This window comes from Scatophagus argus, chromosome 3 (genome assembly GCF_020382885.2).
Source record: "Scatophagus argus isolate fScaArg1 chromosome 3, fScaArg1.pri, whole genome shotgun sequence".
NCBI classification, from domain to species: Eukaryota; Metazoa; Chordata; class Actinopteri; family Scatophagidae; genus Scatophagus; species Scatophagus argus.
Genome location: NC_058495.1, coordinates 26550997 through 26573910, shown reverse-complemented (window position 1 = coordinate 26573910; position 22914 = coordinate 26550997). Strand labels below are relative to the sequence as shown.

General features: G+C 45.3%; 2 protein-coding genes across 5 annotated transcripts in view; both read left to right on the top strand.

Annotated features, from left to right (window-relative positions):
- Positions 1-22914, top strand: part of LOC124057033 (nuclear factor 7, ovary-like) — a 546992-nt gene that overhangs the window by 139711 nt on the left and 384367 nt on the right. The gene's annotated exons all lie outside the window — the stretch shown is intronic.
- LOC124057015 (dedicator of cytokinesis protein 3-like) overlaps positions 1-22914 on the top strand; it is a 125531-nt gene that overhangs the window by 98189 nt on the left and 4428 nt on the right. Inside the window, exons 19-53 of one of the 4 annotated variants that reach the window (XM_046385053.1) lie at positions 343-440; positions 858-941; positions 2115-2215; positions 2658-2739; positions 3626-3796; positions 5501-5693; positions 6042-6169; positions 6347-6493; positions 7395-7493; positions 8116-8210; positions 8329-8404; positions 9214-9314; positions 10264-10322; positions 10513-10661; positions 10751-10836; positions 10997-11023; positions 11432-11527; positions 11617-11677; positions 12415-12508; positions 12889-13037; positions 13247-13333; positions 13481-13585; positions 14081-14222; positions 14336-14502; positions 14772-14858; positions 15129-15308; positions 15430-15513; positions 15893-16009; positions 16616-16746; positions 17414-17495; positions 17721-17802; positions 17960-18078; positions 18789-18876; positions 19061-19180; positions 21273-21358. In XM_046385053.1, the coding sequence (XP_046241009.1) occupies positions 343-440; positions 858-941; positions 2115-2215; positions 2658-2739; positions 3626-3796; positions 5501-5693; positions 6042-6169; positions 6347-6493; positions 7395-7493; positions 8116-8210; positions 8329-8404; positions 9214-9314; positions 10264-10322; positions 10513-10661; positions 10751-10836; positions 10997-11023; positions 11432-11527; positions 11617-11677; positions 12415-12508; positions 12889-13037; positions 13247-13333; positions 13481-13585; positions 14081-14222; positions 14336-14502; positions 14772-14858; positions 15129-15308; positions 15430-15513; positions 15893-16009; positions 16616-16746; positions 17414-17495; positions 17721-17802; positions 17960-18078; positions 18789-18876; positions 19061-19180; positions 21273-21358 (3773 nt within the window). The remainder of the gene's footprint in view (positions 1-342; positions 441-857; positions 942-2114; positions 2216-2657; positions 2740-3625; positions 3797-5500; positions 5694-6041; positions 6170-6346; positions 6494-7394; positions 7494-8115; positions 8211-8328; positions 8405-9213; positions 9315-10263; positions 10323-10512; positions 10662-10750; positions 10837-10996; positions 11024-11431; positions 11528-11616; positions 11678-12414; positions 12509-12888; positions 13038-13246; positions 13334-13480; positions 13586-14080; positions 14223-14335; positions 14503-14771; positions 14859-15128; positions 15309-15429; positions 15514-15892; positions 16010-16615; positions 16747-17413; positions 17496-17720; positions 17803-17959; positions 18079-18788; positions 18877-19060; positions 19181-21272; positions 21359-22914) is intronic. The other 3 variants (XM_046385056.1, XM_046385054.1, XM_046385055.1) reach the window with 3 other exon arrangements.

Genomic DNA, 22914 nt, shown 5'->3' with positions numbered 1-22914 from the left:
TGGAGTGCTTATCATAAAGGACATTGTTCTGGAGTGTTAATGTTGCATTTCGGTCCCTGCAGATGTGTGTGTGTGTGTGTGTGTGTGTGTGTGTTAATGTCCCTGCCAAACTGTATATTTCAGTATGAACAGCATTCAGAATGAAAACTTAAACAGGCCAATGGGAAACAAGGAGGCTTCGTGCTAACACAGGACCAAGCGAATTAGAAGTAAAGTTTGTCTCTAATTTAAGTCTGCTTCCAATAAAGGCCTGCTGCCCTCTGCAGAGACCTGGTCCCCATCTGAGTACGGTTCTGATCCACATGTTCTGCGTGTGGTTCTCACTTTGCTGCTGTCTTCCAGTGGACCTCCTGGCGCTGCTCAAGTGGAAGGCCCATCCGGACCGGGTCATGGACATCCTCGGTCGGCTACGACACGTCAGTGGAGAAGAGATAGTGAAGGTGAGGTGGAGTCTGCAGCAGCTTAGCAATGTGACGTCAGAGGAAAGCGAGACCTTTGAGAGAAGGAATCATTTGTATTTGTAAAGAAATAAAACGCATGTTGGGATTTCATTAATGTTTTACATGATGTGCACATCAGCTTGAGCTCAGTTCACATTACAAACAACCTTTTCTTTTTTCAGCCACACTGAGGTACATAATACTCACCCAAACCCCGTCTTTACTCTGTAACACATGCAGATAGTTAATATACTTCATTTAAAAAATGATTGATTTTAAAAATATACTCAAAAGGTACAAGTGCACCAAAAACACATTTTTTAACGAGTAACAGCGTGTGTCACACCTGATAACGCGTGTGTGTGTGTGTGTGTGTGTGTGTGTGTGTGTGTGTGTGCGTGTGCGTGTGTGTGTCAGTTTCTTCAAGACATTCTGGACACGTTATTCTCCATCTTGGACGACAACACTGATAAATACGGCCCACTGGTGTTCCAGTCATTGGTGAGTGTGAAGAAAGACAGAAAAGTCAGTGCAGCAACAGACAAACTGTCAGTTTCGGTCAGTTTCATGTACTGACTGATTTGTTTCTGGTTTGTTTGAAGCTTATTTTACCTGGTACACCTTTTATCAAAGTACACCTTTTCATCATTAACCAGTCGCTTATGACTGAGCACTTTAGTGGCTCAGTGGCTCCTTATAATTAGAATTAATTAGTCATTATGAAGCACTTGTTGATGCCTCGTTGTGCAGGACCTTATTGTACGACTGCTGGGCCTTTAACCCAGTTTTACCAATAACTTCCTAATCACAGCTTGTTGACCGCAAGTAAGGAAGTTGTTGTACATTAAATACTTAAAGCTCAGAATTATTCAGCAAGTTTAGGCAGCCACTCACAATTATTTTCATTATTGATCAAATGGTTAGATCAGCTAAACCAGGACTGCGGTGACCTTGTCTCCCAGTGTTTGTGCTGGCTGAAGGCGTGAAATTGCTTTTGGCTCAAGCCTGAATACAGTGAATTGGAATAATTTAGCCAAGAAGAAATGATGGCGAGGAAGACCTTCAGAAGGCTGAGACAGAAAAGACTTGACTCACTCAGTTTGACGTCTGAAGACAAGGACCCGACCCTTTCTGCATGACAAAGGCTTTGGAGTTCTTCAGAGTTCTTTAGCATTAACGGCATCAAATAACACTTTTGTATGTTGTCACGTCAGAACAGACCACTGACTGACTGACTGACTGACTGACAGACTGACTGACTGACTGACCAGCTGACTGACTGACTGACTGACCGACTGACTGACTGACTGACTAACTGACTGACTGACTGACTGACCAGCTGACTGACCAGCTGACTGTTCCTTCAGCACAACCTGCTCAACCTGAGCACAGCACGTTAAGATCACGATTACTATACAACAACGTCTTTACGCTAAATGCTTTGTAATGACTCATAAAGGGCCAGTGTGCTTCAGGTATGCAGCTAATTATCAACAAACACCTGTACGTTAATATAAAGTGTTAGCATTTGTCATGTTAAAAGTATAATCTCAGGACTGAAAAAGAGTTTATTTGGGACGGACTGTGGAAACGTAATGAAAAGAGAAACTTCATAGCTGTGTGAGGATTAATGTGTGCTGTTCATGTGTCATACCTGCCATGTCTCTCTCTCAGGTGTTCATTATAAACCTGCTCAGGGACAGTAAGTACTACCACTTCAGGCCGGTGATGGACACGTACATCCAGAAGCACTTTGCTGGAGCGTTGGCTTACAAGTGAGTGTCCTGACAGGCGGGTTCACAGGCGGGTTCAGGGGTTGGCGCTCGCTCGGACGAGGCTCGAAAACGCCAGGTGGCGTTTGCTGTCCCTCGCTTTAAATTTCCCACTCGTCCCAACACTCCTGAACTTCTTTATCCTCCTGAGGTTCATTTACATGCACATGCATAACTTTTTTAACGTATAATATTTAAGGTCAGCTGTGCTAAGATGGTTTCCTCCAACAGCCAGACCTGATTTCTCTGTTTTGTAATGTTAATACAGTACAGATTACATTCCGGCAATAACCGAGTGTGTGTCGCACCTGCCCATAACAGAGTGTGTGTCGCACCTGCCGATGACCGAGTGTGTTTTAAGTGTTTATGTGCAGACATGCCGCCACTGTGTGAAAGGAGAAGCGTGTCGTGTCTTACTTTAACCCCGTCTGGTGTTGTGCTGCAGAGAGCTGATCCGCTGTCTGAAGTGGTACATGGACCGCTCGGCAGAGGTGGTCCGGCAGGACCACATCCAGGAAGCGATGAGGGTAAGACAGTGTCCACTTGTGTTTAATGCGTGAGGCACACGAGTAAACATCTTCTTTCTTATTCATCATTTTGTTTTCATGCACTTCTGTTTCCTAAATGTTCTCACTTTTTGCAAAGACATTCGAACAGCAGCCACCCGACTGTCACTGCTTCTTCTGATGATGAGCTGCTCGGGTTTTTAATTGGAAGTGCTGAGTCAGCCACAGGGATTTAATCAACATTTTCACACCTGTGTTATGTCCTCCCGCTGGACGTCCCTCGTCAGCCTACAGACACAAAGCCGACTGCATGTGTCCACTGTCTGTTGCGTCAGTGTTGCAGGCGGAGCTGAGAACTGACTCGGCGGCTCACACGGATGAACAAAACGGACCGCGTTTAGCTGCTCGGCACATTCAGATATTTATCAGACTCAGACATCCGTCTCAGATGGGTCACACTGTCATGTAAAAGTGGACCGTGTGAATTATTGAGGATAATTTTGACAGCAGCTGAGGAGGTTTTTATTCATCTGCAGAGGCTCAGTCTCTTCCTGTCTGCCTCTTTCAGCAGGACTCAGGCAGCTCGTTTACCCTCCGAGGGGGTCGACTCGCCTTATTTATGTGGCACATTAATGTTGACCTGTTGAGGCAAACGGTTTAGAAACTGCCTCAGCACTGCTGAGAGAAATAAAAGAGGCAACAATACAGAAAAGGCAGCGATGATACGGTCAAAGTAATGCGACAGGAAGTGACAAACACCTAACATGACAAAATAAAAGTCACAGTAGAAAAATAGGGAAGAAGGTGTTTTTCCTGCTCTGGTTGGGGATTTCTCTGTACACAGACTGTACTGTGTCTGATTCTGGTTCCTGCCCCCCCTTTGTCTGTGCCTCACGTCCACCTTCAGGCTCTGGAGTATCTGTTTAAGTTTATCGTCCAGTCTCGGATCCTCTACTCTCGGGCCACGTGTGGTATGGAGGAGGAGCAGTTTCGCACCAGCATCCAGGAACTGTTCCAGTCGATCCGCTTCGTCCTCAGCCTGGACAGCCGCAGCTCAGAGACCCTCATCTTCACACAGGTGAGGAACCAGATTCTTCAGGTGGACGTGTTTCTAGTTCTCGCTTCATTCGTTGTACTTTAAGAAGCAACAAAAGTCAAAATGGTTGCTCCTTGGTCCTCTTTTCCCTGTTTCATAGCTAAAGTTCAGCTTCAGCTTGTCTCTGGGTAGTTTAGATGAGACTCTTCTAGCAGCTAATCCCACGATTTCATTCTGTTTGCTCAGTTTAGATGTTTGTTTCTTAGCTTGTTTCTCATCTCCTTTAAGCTGCTTTAATCTGACTCTTATCTCCTTCATGTACCTCTTTGTACCTCGGACTTTTCCTTGCTTCCTTCCTCCTCTTCTCTTTCGATTCTTTGCACCATCCTTTGGGTCCCTGTTTTTCCTCCTGGGCCTCTTCCCTCCACGTCCACACACCACAGGGCTCCCAGCCTTGTCCGGCCCCAAATCAAGGCCCAGGCCCCGGCGCCGGGCCCACAGCTTCCTTAGCACTAGCTCCTGGCCCGGGCCAAGCCCCGGCCCCTGCCCCAGGTCAGGTTCCTGGCAGTGGGCAAGCCAACTGCACTCAGGCCTGGAGCTCCAACGCTCTGCGGCCGTCTCCTCTGTCAGTAAGTAGACGTCTGGATGAAAACCCCGTCCTCTGTGTGAAGCCCAGAGTCCTCGTTCACCTGTTTGAGAGTCTAACGTCACACTCACTCCTGCAACCCTCCACATCCCGACTGCCTTCACACACACACACACACACACGAGCACACGACCTGCACCGACTGCTGAGTCACACCTGTGCTGTTCTGCAAACTCATGTTAGAGTCTTCAAGGTGGACTGATTCAGTCACAAGCTTAGAGAGCAGCTGCTTACTGCTGTGAAAAGCTCAACAAAAATGGCTTAATGCAAATCAAATAAGGTCAAATTATCCACCCATGCAGCAAGATTATCTTTCTTGTCACTAGATCTAAAAATAAGTGGGCTCTGATATGCGCTCAGAAGTTCACAATAAGTGGACAGTCCTGGTTTTCAGGTCAAAGTGGTTGAGCTTGGATTCTTCCCAGCACAGTATGAAGCATCTGAAAAATAATGTGTTGGCACCAAAACAAATACTGACCTGAAGCCAGAAACGAGCAGGTGACTCATATTTCCAAATGCGATTTTAAATCTTTGCAGGCACAGAAGTTTTTATGATGATGATGATTTGAAACATGACAGAGAAAATGATGACTTCACTTATGTTGGTCTCGAATGAACCTTTAAGTGAATCTGAATATGAGTTCAGTCGTGACCGTAGCTCCTGTCCAACACGACTGGAAACCGACAAGTGAAACCATTTTGTCCCAAAATCCTCAGATCTCATCAGCTGTGGCGTCCTTATCGTGTTGTGTCACTAAAACCAGCCAATCACAGCTGGAAGTCCTCGTGTGTCACCAGATCTGCTGCTGTGCATTTCCCTGCTTTTTCATCCTAACTTTTCCTTCCCTTTGGTCTGGCTGTGGTTTCTGATCTGCTAATGAATGAATTCACTTGAGTTTTCCCTCCTTCGCCGTCCTGTTTGCCTTTCGAGTGTCTCAGCTGGTGAGGAGACCATACCAGACCGCACTTCACACGTGTGCTCGTGTTACAGAGTGAAGTTTCACAGCAGCTGACATGATGATGAACCTTCTTTGTCTCCTCCCCTCCTCTGCTGAAGCTCACCTGGTCTCTCACCTTCTCCTCTCGCTCGTCCTCCTCAGGCCGCCTTGTTAAACTCGTTCCCGGCGATCTTCGACGAGCTGCTGCAGATGTTCACGGTGCAGGAAGTGGCGGAGTTTGTGCGCGGCACCCTGGGCAGCATGCCGTCCACGGTGCACATCGGACAGTCCATGGATGTGGTCAAGCTGCAGTCCATAGCCCGCACAGTGGACAGCAGACTCTTCTCTTTCCCAGGTAAACACACTTTAGCTCTGAGACAAACACAGCTTCCTGTCTCCACCATTTGTACACTTATATGATCTTTCCAAACTGAACTGAATTATTTGCAAGATGCTTCGTCCAACGTGTCTCCACTTCCTCCCGCTGTACTAAAAAGAAGCCAAAATATCCCTGATACGAGTGCAGCCATCTTGTTCTGGTGACATCATTTGGAGCCAGAGTCTGTGCAGGAAGTGGAGCCGCAGTATCAAGTTACCGCACAGGCACTCATCTGAGGACATGAAGAGCTCTCATGTCGTGCATCTTTTCCAGCATAGCTGTGTAAATGTGTGTGTGTGTGTGTGTGTGTGTGTGTGTCCTCAGAGTCTCGGAGGATCCTGCTTCCTGTGGTCCTGCATCACATTCATCTCCATCTGAGGCAGCAGAAGGAGCTGCTCATCTGCTCTGGGATACTCAGCTCTATTTTCTCTATTATCAAGACCAGCTCACTGGTAACACACACACACACACACACACACAGACACACACACAGCAGCAGCAGTCAGAGTGATGAACATCCACATCACAGTTCGGCTGTCGCTGACACGTTTGTCCTGAATCGCCTCAGACGTGTAGAGTTTAACCGGAGCTCCCCGGTCTCTCTGTGTCCCCGTCTCACCTGTCTCCAGGACACGTCCGTGCAGGAGGAGGTGGAGATGATGGTGGAGTCCCTGCTGGACGTCCTCCTGCAGACCCTGCTGTCCATTATGAGCAAGAGCCAATCGCAGGAGGCGGTAAGGGGTCAACGCTGTCCGCAGTGCACCGCGGAGATCACTGTTAGTAACTAACAATACGACTTCTTCAACTTCGCCTCCACCCGTCCTGTACCCGCCCGCCTCTTCATCCGTCCCGGGGCTGGGCAGTATTTTGTTGTCCTTGTCTTCGGTTCTCACACAGACAAGTTAAATTTTAATTAAAAATAAAAAGAAAAAATGATTTTGTTGTCACACTACAGGAAACCATTTGGGATGTGAGAACAGTCATTTTACTGCCCTCCTCTGATCCACGCTGTCACTGACACATCTGTCCTCTTCATCCTCCTCCTCCTCCTCCTCCTCATCGCTGTTTGCATGGTTGCATGGCTCAGTAAATCTGATTAAAGTTTGCATCAGATTTTATGGTTTAATAGTTAAACTGTCAAAGTGTATTTTATCAGTATTTTACTACTTTTACGATTTCGGTGTCAGGTGTAGTTATTAAGCTGAGATGTAATCAGCGGTTTCATCAGTAAATTTCACGTTTTATTGATTGCTGTTCGTTATTTACGATCTCTGTCTCAGTCCAGCCCTGTAAGCTGCATTTTCGCAGGTTTTGCCTTATTGTGTGTCTTATTGTCCAGGCAGTGAGGAGTGGACGTGGAAAAGTCTTCACTGGTGTCCACTTTCTTCACTCCCACTTATTAGAAGCTCAAGTTCCTAATAATGAAGCAAAAATCATAAATTTAAGTCCTTTTTCATGAAGATCAGTTCATTTCTAGCCGACTCTTCACGGTGGGTTTGAGTGTATTCATGCATGAAGGACGAGATGAGGACATGTTGACGTTCTGGAGACGTTAAACACGTTTTCTGCTCAGCTGGTGCAGAGCGTTTTGCTGTCGTCATCTCTGACTGTTTTACTTCCTGCTCACTGCTTCCACGTGATTGGCTCACTTCTTCTCCCCCGGTTTCCTATTGGCAGGGAGAGTACGTGTCCTGCCTGCTGTCCCTCCTCCGCCAGATGACGGACGTCCACTTCCAACACCTGATGGAAAACTTTCAGAGCAAAGAGGAGATCAAGGTAGCGGAGGCTGACCTGTCCCGAGTGCAGCTCTGAGTGGAAGCACTCGTCAGTCATGTCAGTGTGCAGCCTGATGATGGAAACGTGTCAGCAGTCGTGCACGGCGCTGACTAGGAGTGAGAGCAGCGAGCTCGCCGTGAGCGAACAGCTCTGTTAACGGCCGAAGTCACTGGAGTTTGTTTGAGAGAAACTCAATCAATCAAACTTCCCCTTCATCATCACCATCCAGGCTTGTAGTACTCGAGTCCAGGACTTGAGCCCTAATTTCAAGGACTTGTGACTTGACTCAGACTTGAGCACTGTTGACTTGGACTCACACTTGTGCATTAACTGCATTCGGACTCTGATAAATAGATTTTTATTTTATGTAATATACCAGAGTAATTTGGCATAAGATAATATCTACATTAAGTTCAATATTATGTGATAACTTGACTTGGACTTGACTCGGATCAGTAGTGGACTTGACTTGGACTCGAATCAGATTTTTCTTTAATGACTTGGACTTGACTCGGACTCGAACACTGGGAACTTGACACTGGACTCGGACTCGACGTTTGGTGACTGGACTACAGCGGTGCCATCACCGTCTTCATCGTCTCCTCTTAATTTCTCTCTGCAGGAGTTCTTGTTGAAGATTTTGTGTGTGTTCAGAAACCTGATGAAGCTCAGTATTTTCCCCCGCGACTGGAACGTCATGAGGCTCCTCACCAGCAAGTAAGACACAAAATGGCCTCCGAACCGACAGCTTGGACACACATGTGACAGTCTCTGCGCACATCCGCAAATAACACGAAGCTTTAACGACCGTGTGTGTGTGTGTGTGTGTGTGCAGCATCATCCTGACCACAGCTCAGTATCTGTCTCCTGCTCTGCACAAGAACTTCACAGACGCAGACTTTGACTTTAAGGTACGTGACAAACTGGGGGTTAGCATGCTAGCTGTGAGGTGAAGCAGACCACCAGCAGAGTCTGAGTTTCTCTGAGTCTTCCTCACTTAGTTTGTATCTACTGCTGTTGCTTCAGAATGATGCACTGAAGACCTTCTTGTTCCCAATGGCGTTGGGGGGTTCGTGTGAACGATTAGCCCTCCTGATGAGCAGGAATGTGCGTGTGGATGCTGCTGTCTTTTGTAAAGCACTGTGAGTGATCAGTCAGACTAGAAAAGAACTGAATAAATGCAGTCAGTTCACACTTTTAAGCCATTTCACAAAACCCAACCACGTTTGAGAATTTGTTGAGTTTCCTTCCCGTCATCGTTCTTCTCACTCTGAACCAGCTGATTAACTGAGACTGAACATCAGCAGTCAGTGAGGGAAGAAACGAGTCGCCGCAGGAAACAGGAAACAGTGAATCGTGACGAATCGGTGCAGCTCTGATGTTCTGTTTAGCATTTACCTTCACACACTCATAAACTGAATGAAGCTGTGAAAACAGACCGCGAGAGGACCTGCAGCTTCATGTTGTGTGGACGTAAATCTGTTCAATCTGTACAGTCACACTGTGGGGACTCGCCTTCCTTTTGTCCACATAAATCATTCAGTTTTAGGCTGCAGACTTGAAATTAAAACAGACACGAAGTCCATCCTGAGGCTCGTGAAGGACCAGATAAAATAATATAAAAGTCCTCCACCAAAGAGAAGACAGTTATGAGAAGTCTGCCTGTGTGTGTGTGTGTGTGTGTGTGTGTGTGTGTGTGTGTGTGTGTGTGTGTGAGAAGGTGTGGAACTCCTACTTCAGTCTGGCAGTCCTGTACATCAATCAGCCCAGTTTGCAGCTGGAAAACCTGAGTGCTGCTAAGAGGAAGAAGGTCTTAGACAAGTAAGAACACACACACACACACACACACACACACACACACACACACACTCACTCTGTCGTCCTCAGACTTGTGTATCGTCTGCAGCTAAATTGCTGAGAGTCAGAAGTTGAAAGCAGCCATTTTTTTCCCTCTTTGAAGTGAAGCTGCAAACTTGGCGACCTACTTTACGAGTCGTTCAGGAACACTTCTTTACTTCAGGAAAGCTCATCTCCCTCTCTGTGACGACTTCTCCACCAAATCGTCCCAGAACTAAACTCGACGAACTTCCTCGGGCGCTCGGAGTTCCTCCTGTTTCGACTGAGTCTCCACAGCTCAAGTTGTGACAAATGATGACAAAGTGCAGCCTGAGCCGACTGAGACGCTTCAGACAAAGCAGCAAAGTCTCATGAGACGTTTGAGTGCGTGTAGGAAAGAAATCGTGCACAGATAAGATAAGACAGGTGTCTCCAGGTGCAAATTCTGACTGTAATCCACTTGATAGGCTGCAAAATTCAAATTGTCTTGTCTTTCTGAAGTTACTGTTGCTGTGCGCTTCATTTACTGTCCGCCATTTTATTTGAGTCTTCACATCCTGAGTGTGTAAATGTATCCACTTCCATGGAGGCCAAAAAGCTTCAACAGTGGAGCTAAGCGCTGCAAGGCGATGATGGAAATCCTGCTTTCACGTGCTCCTCGGATGTCCACGTGTTTCTGTCTGTCGACTTCAGCGTCTTCATCAGCTTTTAAGTTCATTTTCAGAATATTCTGACAGCACGTGAATGGAACACGAGCCCTGAGCGAACGTTCAGACCTGTTTCTGTTTTCGCTCTGCATAACGCAGTCGTTTAAACATCAGCTTCATGTTCACAAACGTCAGATTCTTTCTTGTCTTTCAGTCTCGTCTCTGACACCAAAAGACTAAAACTGTGGACTCTTTGGTCAGTAGTTTCACTCTTTGTCTGTCTGCAGGTACGGTGACATGAGAGTGATGATGACCTACGAACTCTTCAGCATGTGGCAGAACCTCGGTAAGATTACTCTACACCTGTGCAGGTATTTACCGCTGCAGTCCAGTAGATGGCAGTGAAACACCTGTAAACTCGATTGCCAGGTGCCGGTGAAACCTTAAGAGGAAAAATAAAATAAATTTTCCGGGTGTAACTTTAGCAGCAGTCTGATTGGCCGATAGACGAGTTGACACGTGTCTGCTGGTTGCAGGTGAGAATAAGATCCATTTCATCCCCGGTATGATCGGCCCCTTCCTGGGCGTGACGCTGGTTCCTCAGGTGGAGGTGCGAAACATCATGATCCCCATCTTCCACGACATGATGGACTGGGAGCAACGCAAGAACGGAAACTTCAAGCAGGTACAAAGACTCGGGTGTGGCGTGGACAGCAGCCACAGCCATGTTGGACCGCGGATGGTGTTGTGTTCATTGTGTTTGTGTCTGCGCAGGTGGAGGCTGAGCTGATCGACAAGCTGGACAGTTTGGTGTCTGAGGGGAAAGGCGACGAGAACTACAGAGAGCTCTTCGGTTTGCTGTAAGGAAGCGAATCCTTCATGGTTCCTGCCTGACTGTCGCCTCTCTGCCTTTACACCTTCAGTCCTCTTTGTCTCTGTCTCTCTGCTAACAGAATTAACCCTCCGTGTTTCTCTAACGCTGCTGTTGTGTGTTTGCTTTGCTCTGTGCTGCGGGACTAGAACCCAGCTGTTTGGGCCGTACCCCAGGTAGGACATCACGCACGCACAGGGAGGCTTACAGCGCTGAAATCTGTGGTGTGAGGCTGTAAAACCCGCCGTGAAGCTTTTAGAAACTGTCTTCAGGAGCTGCAGCAGAACCGCACGGGGGAGGGGGAGAAAATCACACGTTTATTCTGACAGGCTCAGAAGAATTAAAGGAATAGTTTGCCAAAAAATAAAAACTCTAAAGTAAAAAGTCAGATGAAGTTTCTCAATCGGCAAAACGTTTCTGGAGCTTCACAGTAAAAGGCAGAAGAAGCTGGGGACATAAAACGTCTCCACGCGTCTGCAGTAACCCAAGACTCCGAGATCCCTCATGCACATTGTGTTAGATTTAGTTTGTCAGCAGTCTGTTAAAACGGTCTGTCGTCTGATTCGTGTCTGTTGTCCTTGAAGTCTGTTGGAGAAGATCGAGCAGGAGACGTGGAGAGAGACGGGGATCTCCTTCGTGACCTCCGTCACTCGGCTGATGGAGCGACTGCTGGACTACCGGTAACATGACATACATGTGTGCTTTTGTGTTACGTACCTGCTAACATTCAGATTGTTGTTTGTTCTAAACTGGTCCGTCTCACCTGTAGGGACTGCATGAAGGGAGATGAGACGGAGAACAAGAAGATTGGCTGCACTGTTAACCTCCTGGTGGGACTGATATCTTAATGCCTTTTCAGAACAGAAGTATGGAAGACCAAAACTGACAAAACCAAAAATAAACAAATAAATGATGTCATAAATTACTTATATTCACTGACAATGTATTTATTAACAGTAATTTCCCATTTTATTCATTTTGTCATTTAATTTCTACTATATTTATTCAGTTATTATCTTTTGCCTTTTCTCTGTTTATTTATCAATCTGGGGTACCTTGATGTCGATCAAATTACAAGCGAGAACGCCATGAAACACCTTGAATGGCAGAAATATACGAAGAAAATAGAGAAATAAATAGATTTGAGGAAATTGTGTAAGGGAAAGTAATACATCAATAAAATTTTAATCAACAAATTAATAAATTAAATTTAAAACTAAATATATAGAGGAATAAATACAAAGGTAAATAAATACAGGAGCAAACTAAAATAGGAATTTTTTTATTTTGGCAGTTCTGGTCCTCCATATGGAAGAACCTTTTCACAGTTCTAATAAGCTCCACACTGCAAGAACTGAGAATAATAGCAGACCTCTTAAGCCTTAAAGAAGCCTTAAAGAATCAATCAAACAGGAAAAAACTTCCATCAAACAGCTCAGCTCAGCTGTTGAGGTTTGGATCAAATAGTCTCCCATGCTGAAGATCTGAGACGTTGAGAAGTTTGACGTGTGCACACACACACAAATTAAATGTTGTGCTCGTTTTGGGTTTTGTTTCTTCTTCTAAGAATTTCTACAAGTCAGAGATCAACAAGGAGGAGATGTACATCCGCTACATCCACAAGCTGTGTGATATGCATCTCCAGGCTGAGAACTACACTGGTACAACACACACACTCTCACACAGTCACACACACACACACACACACTCTCACACTCTCACACACTCTCTCTCACTCTCTCTCACACACTCTCACACACTCTCTCTCACACTCTCTCTCTCACACTCTCACCTCTCTCACACTCTCACACACTCTCTTACACACTCTCTCTCACTCTCTCTCACACTCTCACACACTCTCACACACTCTCTCTCACCCTCTCTCACACTCTCACACTCTCTCTCTCACACTCTCTCACACTCTCACACTCTCTCTCACCCTCTCTCACACACTCTCACACACTCTCTCTCACCCTCTCTCACACTCTCTCTCACACTCTCTCACACACTCTCACACACACACACTCTCGTCTGTCCACAGAGGCGGCCTTCACTCTGCTGCTGTACTGGGAGCTGCTGCACTGGGACGAGCGGCCTCTGAAGGAGTTCCTCCATTATCCCGCTCAGACCGAGTGGCATCGCAAGGAGGGGCTTTGCCGCAAGGTCATCCACTACTTCAACAAGGGGAAGGTGAGGAGACGGCGCCAACATGACACACACACACAAAACACTTAGAGAGACACACTAACAACACATCAACAAACGCCGTAACAGCTGATCCTCCTCGTGATGCTTTGATTTTACCTTTTATTGGTGTGGTTTAAACACACATAACTCTAAGGAAGTCTGTTTCTGTGTGTGTGTGTGTGTGTGTGTGTGTGTGTGTGTGTGTCCTCCAGTGCTGGGAGTTTGGTATTCCTCTGTGCAGGGAGTTGGCCTTCCAGTATGAATCCCTGTACGACTACCAGAGCCTCAGCTGGATTCGGGTGAGCTGGTTTCTGACACCATTCAGGTCACTTCTGTCAGCCATCTCAGCTGAAAAACATTTTCACATATTTTGATAAATTTTGGATTGAATTAAGGAGGACTTGATGCTCCTCGTCATCGTTTTCCTTGTGTGTGTGTGTGTGTAGAAAATGGAGGCAGCATATTATGACAACATTATGGAGCAGCAGCGTCTGGAGCCGGAGTTCTTCAGGGTTGGATTCTATGGCAGGAAGTTCCCCTTCTTCCTTCGAGTGAGTTTAATTCATCTTTATTTTTCCATGCATATTCTGATCATTGGCATAAAGATGGCCGACGCGTCTCCACTTCCTCCCACTGTTCAAAATTGAAATCAAAATATTCCTCATAAGAGCGCTGCCATCTTGATCTGGTGATGTCATCTGGAGCCAGAGTCTGTGCAGTGGTGATCGGGAGGTGGAGCCGTGGTGTTGAGTTCTCGTCCACACACCCGTCAGAGCCAATCAGGAGCAGCACTCAGCTGTCAGTCATAACGTTTCAGCCCCTTTTATAGCATCAAATAACTAATTAAAACCACACTTATGAGGAAAATGAACGCATGATGTCATGTCAGTGTGATAAGAATGATCTGCAGCCATCCACCAGGGGGCAACCCAGATGTTTGAGTTTTACTGTAGGGGAGCTCTCATGTCGTCCATCTTTATATGCAGTCATTGATCCTGACAGTAAACATGAGTGTGACCTTTGTGGGTTTTGATTATCCTCACCAGAACAAAGAGTTTGTCTGTCGCGGACACGACTACGAGAGGCTCGAGGCCTTCCAGCAAAGGATGCTGGGAGAATTCCCACAGGCCATTGCGATGCAGCACCCCAATCAGCCAGATGAGGCCATTCTGCAGTGTGACGCTCAGTGTATCCTTCAGCACAACCGTCTGTTTTGGTGCTCCTCCGGTGACTGATTGATTTATCGTTTGTAGTCTATACCCTCCTTTTATCCGCTTACGTCTTTGACCTCCTCGGCTCAGACCTCCAGATCTACGCGGTCACGCCGGTGCCGGACAGCGTCGGTGTCCTCCAGATGGACAGAGTCCCCGATCGCATCAAGAGCTTCTACCGGGTCAACAACGTTCGGCGTTTCCGCTACGACCGACCCTTCCACAAAGGGCCCAAAGACAAAGACAACGAGTTTAAAGTGAGATGATTTTACGAGTTGCACCTTTAAAGAAAAAAAAAGATGATGCATTTGACAGCAAGAGGAGAGAACACGAGGTTTTAAATTTACATTTTTTTTTAAATCTAATGGTACTTATTTTTGATTTAAATCTCTGGTTTTACGTGGGTGAATCATTTTGAAGTATCAGAGTTAAGGAATCCTGCTGGGACAAACCGAGACGTGTTGAGACCAGACGTGTCTCCTCGTGTCTTATCCTCATTTGTCTCATGGCGTGTGGTGTTTTTCAGAGTCTGTGGATCGAGAGGACAACTCTGATCCTCACTCACCCTCTGCCTGGGATCTCACGCTGGTTTGAGGTGGACAAGAGAGAGCTGGTGAGTGAATGGAGACAAAGACTCAAAGACAGATCAACTCCAAGAATCCCCGAGTGATGTCTTCACATGGAGTCCCTGCTCTCAGCCGTCGGTCTCACTCGTCTTTACCTTGTAGAGGCCTTTAAATATTCTGTCCTGAGCTCTCTGTGTCTTCTTCACATGGACAACCTCTGCAGTCCACAGGACGTGATGTGTTTTATACTCCTGCCAGCTGCTGAGATCTTCCTCACAGTTTCTCCGTGTGTGCTCGTCGTTTGGTCTGTCACTCAGGTGGAGGTGAGTCCGTTAGAAAACGCCATCTCGGTGGTGGAGAATAAGAACCAGGAGCTGCGGACTCTGATCAGCCAGTACCAACACAAGCAGCTGCACGGCAACATCAACCTGCTCAGCATGACGCTGAACGGAGTCATCGACGCCGCCGTCAACGGAGGCATCGCCAGATACCAGGAGGTCGGGCAAAAAGAGCTGCGGAAAAGCTGATAACGCGACAGTCACAGACGAATGCAGTAAACACGCATGACCTTCAGTTATTAAGCAGTCAGTTTTTATGGTTGGTTTTCCATGTCTGCAGGCGTTCTTTGATAAGGAGTACATCAGCAGCCACCCTGAGGACACAGACAAGATCACACAGCTCAAAGACCTGATGCAGGAGCAGGTGAGACATTTAAAAACTCACCGTTGGCTGGACTGCATGCAAACTGAAGGCAAACTGAATGTGCTTTCACGTACAGGAAATCAGAAATGTTGCTGACACTGCAGTAACATCGCCACTGTTATAGTGAGTCTCACCTGAGCAAAGACTTAAAATACAGCATTTCATGTCCAAAAATATGGAGGACCAGAAAATCAGAATTCAATAAAAAGTTAAATGACTTAATAAACTGATTAATATGCATTTAAAGGCATTATTGTATAGTATTGTTATGTATACTTTATATAAGCACAGGAGAGACTTCTCAGAAAGATCTGACTCTGATTTCCACTCTCTGCACAGTAGAAGTTTTATCCGATGATGTTTTGTCATTTCCACGCAGGTTCACGTCCTCGGAGTCGGTCTGGCTGTGCACGAGAAGCTGGTGCACCCCGAAATGCGTCCCCTGCACAAGAAGCTGATCGATCAGTTCCAGATGATGAGGAGCAGTCTCTGCCATGTGAGTGCAGGACAACTTTCACTTTGTTTTATGTGTTTTATACTTTCTAAAGTGCAGAGCTCAGGGCAGGAGGATAATCAGAGAAATAATTCTGTGCACTTTTCACGAGCCTAAACGTGTTGAGCCGAAGCCAAACCAGGGCTGAAACTTCCTGCTCTGAACGTGCTGGAAAGGCGGATCATCACAGTGAAGAAAGCTCATTAGGAGCTTCTTCAAAGAGGCTGTGACGCCTTCAGCCGAGAGAAGTGAGTCGCTGCTGTGAATCTGAACGGTTCACCTTTTTGGGCCCAAATATAAGTTACGAGGACTAAAGATTTTCCTAACGATCGTATACATCATAACACAACAGTTAACCAGCATTGTCATCATCAGTAACACATGCTGGTTTCTTCATAAAGCAACATGTGACCCTGAAGACACTTCAGTGTAAGTGATGTCAGTGTGTAGTTTCAATGTGTGCGTTTAAGCTGACAGCTGATGGCTGACGCGTCACCCTGATGGGTACGTTCAAATCGCACCGGAGCTTCTGAAGAGCTCCTTTTGCCTTGAGTGTTGACACGTGGCGGGTGTTGGGCCTGTGAGGGCAGTGGGGAATACTCAGAGCAGTGTTTCTATGTGGCGCTGCAGGGTCTGCCCGCTTTAGACAAAGCTGGCTCAGGAGCCAACACTCCCAGAGGGATCCTGGCCTCTCACAGCCCCATGAGCCCCGAGAGCTTCAAGCTCATGCACCGGCACAGGTCAGCAACACACACACACACACACACTTACACAGACACACACAGGCGCGCACACACACACACACACACACACACACATACACACACACACACACACAGCCTGTCACACTCATCCTCACCACACACACACACCTCCTCATCACACACACACACACCTCCTCATCACACACACACACACACCTCCTCGCTGTCTCCTCTTGTTACCGCGGTGATCACTGATCTCATCTGCTGTGTCTTTGCTGATTTCCTCACCTTATTTCTGTATCTTCCAGTCGGCTGCACACGTCACACTTTCTCAAATCGTTTTTTCTCTCTCTCTCTCTCTCTCTCTCTCTCTCTCTCTCCATCACTCCATCCTACATCTTGTTTCTTGCATGATGTCGGCTGCATTTCTCTGATTCCCGCTTGATGCATGTTTTGGTTGTTTGGTTGTATTCTGCACGGCTCCTCGCTCTCTTCTTCTTTTTTTTATTTCCTTCCTCCCTTCCTCTCCCCCCTATGCTTCTACCCCATCCTTCCTTCCCTCCTTCCCTCCTCCCTCATCCATCCACACCTCTCCTGTTCTTTGTCCCTCAACCACCCGTCCTCGATGCCCTCCTCCCAGTCCCGTGGCTGTTTTGACTCCAGTGCGAAACTCCTCCTCCTCTCTGTCCTCTCACACCTCCAGTGAGACGCCAAACGTTGGCAGTCTGCTGATCCTGGCCGACGGGATGGTGGTGGAGCACCCGGAGGACTTCTACCGCATGCAGGTCAGCGGCTCTCCATGTTTTTATTTATTAAAATACAACAGAGCAGTTACAAGACAGAAATCACAAACAAACACATACGATGCAGAGCAGCCAGTCGTTGAGCGATCGCTGAAATCACAGAAAAGCCGACGTAAAGAAGTGGGTCTTGAAACTTTCTTCTTGATGCTAAGGTACTGCGCTGATGACGTATTGTAGTTACTCACCGTCACGACCTCCTCATTGCAGGCAAGCCCCTCCTCCTCCAGCCTTAGCTCCACCCACTCGGCGCCCTCACAGATGATAAACTCCACCCCATCAACCATCAGAGGTAAGCAGCTCAGACACGTTTCACCATACGGGTGCAACATGAAAACATATGTTACATATGCATTTGTTAAACTTTTCACAGCGTAATGTTTTTCTCTGGTAAATTATTCCTCTAAATTAGTAAATTAAATTATTTCCTCGTGTTTGTGCCTCTGCAGTCGGCTCTCCTTCTCTGCCAGACAAATACAGACACAACAGGGAAATGCTGATGCTGCTGCCGCCACACAGAGAAAGACCGAGCAGCGCGATGTACAGCAACATGACGGAGAACGGACAGGTGAGGAGGTCATGTGATTGAAGAGTAGGACCTCACTGATGTGACCTTTCAAACAAATTGTAGCTCAGATACGTAAACTGTGTCCTGAACTTCACCTTCCTGCAGCTGGGACGAATAAGGAGGACCAAAACTGACAAAAATAAATAAATGAATTACTTATAATAAATTACTTATTTACATATGAAAAATACATTAAATTGAAAATAAATTGGAAAAGTAACACAAAACAAATTAAAACTGAATTATCAACTTATGCCACATTTTAAATTATTAAATCTCTTCATTTATTTTTATATTAGTTTTGCAGCCTTTAATAGACCAATTTATTAACTCAATGAGTCATAAATTTCCTTCTCTTCCATTGATTTTGGCAGTTCTAGTCATCTATAACTGGATGCTTTCAGTTCAGAGAGAGAAAAAGATATTTTCCATTGCAGTATAAACATGTACACGTTGCATATTAATTTATCTTAAGCTGGTCAAACTGCTATGACAGAAGACTGAAGTTAGATTTAAGGTCGCAGGTCAGTCACGTTTAAATCATCAACTGCATATAGAAATGGACGATGTGAGAGCCCCCCCGAAACAAAAACAAACACAAAACATCTGGTTCGGCTCATAATGATGTGATATGAAATGTAAGAATCAGTATGATGAGTGTACTTGTGTTCATGTGGTGTAACAAGCAACAAACCTTCTTTTCTCTTCAGCCGGCGAACTTCCAGCGAGCGTTGCTCCATCAGGTGATTGGTCCATGCAAACCCTGCAGTGACCCCAACCTGTCAGTGGCTGAGAAAGGTAGACGAGCTCACACACTTAAAGGACACGTGGTTTGCCAAAAACAATACACTCCACTTATGTTCTCCTCTCCTCCATTCTGCTCCTCCTCTCATTTCTTTCCCTCCTCCTCTCTCCTCCTCTCTCCTCCTTTCTTCTCGTCCCTCTCTATTCCCATGCTCTCCTCACTCACCTCCTCCTCCAGTCCTCACCACCCCCAGTAGTTGGAGTTTGGACAGTGGTACCAGAGAAGCCCTCCCCTTCCTCTCTGCCCATGTTGGCAGTGTCATGGCGCCTCCTGTCCCCCCACGCAACCTGCCTCATGGTACGACTCTTAGCGTGGCTGTTCTTTATTTGTGTATTTTTACGTATTATGTGTTCTCTGAGGAACGTGAGGCAAGCAAGGAAAATGAACTCTGGTTCATTTTAAAAGGCTAAAAAGTTCCCAAGTATTTTTATTTATTTATTTATATCTATTCTTATGTATTTAATTATTTTATTTATTTTTTGTCATGTTCATTTTAGTGTTTGTTTTCAGGTGTTTGTTGCTGCAATACTCATTTCAGCCACAAGAGGCTGAAGTGCCACTTGATGCAAATAGGTTTCAAAAACATCGTTTTTTTTTATTCAGATGAGTTTTATTTCCTCTGTACTCTCTGAACACAGGGGTACATATACTGTGTGTTAGCAAGTCACATAACATTATACTATTTGAATGTGGCATATGTATTATTTGATACATTTTTCATTTTTTTCACCCAAGCAAAACCTTTTTTTTTTTTCAAGGAGTGAAAAACATTAAGAAAGATTATGCTAGTTAAACCATTTCTGACTTCAAAATTGATCACCAGATTTTTTTCCCATCACACATCACATTTCCTCTCAGAGCTTCTGTAGTTCGGTTTGTGTGTGTAATATGGAGGAGCAGGCATGCCCAAATAAAAAAAATGATTGAGGGGAAATGTGAATGAAACTTACAGGTAAGTGCATAAACAAACTTAAAAATGAATTTAAAATGAAAAATAAAAAGCAAATAAATTGGAAAGTTAATACAAAGGTGAATAAATAAATAATTTATTAACTATTTAATTTATTTATTTTAAATTTTGGAAGTTTTGTTGCTGTATTTGTACAGTGTGCGTGTACTGTATATTTCAGCCAGAAACGTACCAATTCACAGCATTTTATTACTTTAATAGTTATTTGCTCTTTACTGAAGAAACGTTCCCCAGTCAAACCTGCTTTTACTGAAGTCTATGGATTATCCTGAGCAAGTACGGAGAGTCAGGAGGGCCAAAAGGAGACCTGCACTTCCCGACAACAACAGAAGTTTGAGCTCATGGGGTCTCAGTCAACTTGTATCTTATACCATTTTAGCACGTTAGCTTGTTTGGCAGGGTGTTTATTTCCTGACTGTGAGCTGCTTTCCTGTGGTGTTTCTATGTGCATCAGTTATTGCTGGTGGCGCCAAATCCTGCCAGTATGAAAAGTGATTTAAACAAAGTACTGATTGAGTGAAAGTAAAGATGCTGTGCTGAAAATTGCTTTGGTAAAAGTGAAAGTCACCCCGACAAATAGTTCTGATATTATATGTACTTAAGAATCAAAAGCACGTTTAGATGTACAAGTAAATTATACATATACTAACACACTGAGACCTTGCAGTGTAATTGATCCAGTAAATATATTTTTCTGATTAATCGATTGGCAATAAAATTAATTAATTTAAATTGCTATACTTTGGCCCTGATGCAGCAATCTGCAAATTAACTAAAGTTATCAAATAGATGTAGTGAAAAATGGAAAGTGGACATACTCAGAGTACAAGTACCTCAAAACTGTACTTATTACCAGCTAGTTTCAAAAGAGGTGGGCACCTCGACATCTCAGCATGTCTACATGGATCCATGAGTGTTTGATTTGGTTGAATTTACCCTCTAAGTTTTTTGTTTGTCAATAGAAACAGAAAACATTGAATCCAAAACCAGTTAAACAGTTTAAGAACACACACACTCCTCCTCCTCCCGCACACACTCTTCCTCCTCCTCTTCTTCCTCCCTCCTTCTCCTGCTGCTTTTCATTAAACTACTGTGTCTCCTCGCCTCCTTTACTTGCGTCTCTTCCTCACGCCTTCACTTGGAGGAGTGAAGACGTGAGGGAGGATACGTCTGCTTCCTCAGCCTCAGCTCCTCCAGAAGCCTCCTCTCCTCGTATTGCATTTAAAGGACTGGAAGATCCTCTGAATCGGAGAATCGTGGAAGTTAGCACAATGAAAAGCAGCTCCTCTTTTTCTTTCTTCTCTTCCTCTTTTTCTTTCTTCTACCTCACATTCTTCACCTCCTCCTCTTCTTCTTCTTCTCTGGTCTGAGGTGTGTGTGCATCTCTCTCAGTCAGTCCTGCTGTGTCTCCCCCTGTAGGGCAACACCTGTCGATGCACTTTGACGCTTTCCACCACCAGGTCAGCGACCTCCCTCCAGCTCTCCCTGCGCGCTCCTTAAGAAAGGTACCCTCCTCCACCTCCTCCTTCATCTCCTCCTCCTCCTCTTCCTCACTCCTGCTATCTCTCTGTCGGTCTGCACAGAAAACACTGTACTATCTGTGTGCGTTTGGTTGGGATCGTTTACACCATTGCTAAACATAGTCGCATTGCATGTTGTCACCTCGGCCTCTGCACCACTTTATCATGTTGACTTTAACCTAACTTAGTTTTAATGTTCTGATACGCAACACAGTTCAAAGTGAAAATGTTGAATTACAAAGTTGAGGTTCAATTTTATTTATTGAATGTATTGAACTGAATTGAATTGAATTGAAATAACAGTTCAGGTGCTGTGTGTCACTCTACAGCATGTAAATCTCCCCAGAATCTGGTCTCCCTCCAGTGTTTTCTGCTGTTCATTGAAGTTACCTCTTAAGTTACCTCATTATCTGTACGTTTTCTGTTTTCTGTCCCTTCTCAGCTGTATTTAGTGGTCAGTCCTTATGCATGTTCCTTACCCCCCTGCCATCAGTTTGATTCCTAAATGAGACTATTTACATTCACTTGTTGCTAAAGTAAGCTAACTGCTAACTGTAGCTAGCTGCCATAGTTAGGTCAGCTAGCCATGAAGCTAGCACTCCTATTGGCTGACTCGGCTTCAAACCATCATGTTGTTGTTATTCCCTGTTGTCAAACTGTCCTCTCACAGTCAGAGCAAGGCTGTGGACTTAAATTTATTGATTTAACCATGTAAATGCATCAGTAGGGCTAAACAACAACAACATAAGAGTGTGCATCCATTCAGTACTGTGTTTTTCTCTGGCAGGGTCTTGGGGTCTTGTGCAGTGAGAGAAAATAAAAACGTAGCAGAGTGCAAAATATTATTACAATATTATTATAACTTATGAACGAGTACCTGTCGAAATCATTAGAAGCAGGTGTGTTGAATCAGCTGTTCGTGGTTCGCAGCTTTTTCTTTCAGAGCTTTTCTCTTTCAGAGAAAGCTGCGAACCACAAAGCTTTCTCTGTCCATGGTAGTGAAACAACGGGTAAGCAATAGTTACCGGTGATAATATCAATTAATCCACGAATCGGACAGGCAGGATCATAAAAATTAACATTCTGCTGATAGCAGATGTGTTGCAGGTGGATGAGACAGAGTGAACTGTCTTCCCGTTAAGAGAGCAGCTGTGCACATTTACACCTGAGCGTGCGGAATTGGTCAGGATCTAATCTTAGTTAATGTTCTGTGTTCTTCTACACATACCAAAGGTTTCACACACAGTCCAGTTTCATAAGTCAAGCAGCTGTCCTCCTGATAAATCCTGAGCTCCATCAGCACTGTGTACAAATATTTACTAATATATAATAATAGTATAATATTTACTAGCTAAAAGTTAGATTCTATTTCCTCTGAAGGGTTTCCTCTGGTCTGTCAAGATACGGGCATCACAAGTAGTTGCTTAGCATCTGGGAAGGCATGTATTACCTGACTTGGCTTAATGTGAAGAGCTCAGTTCCAGTGTCCTGTTGGCTTGTGTTCACTTTGAGCTAACAGACTGATGACGGCCTGGCACTAA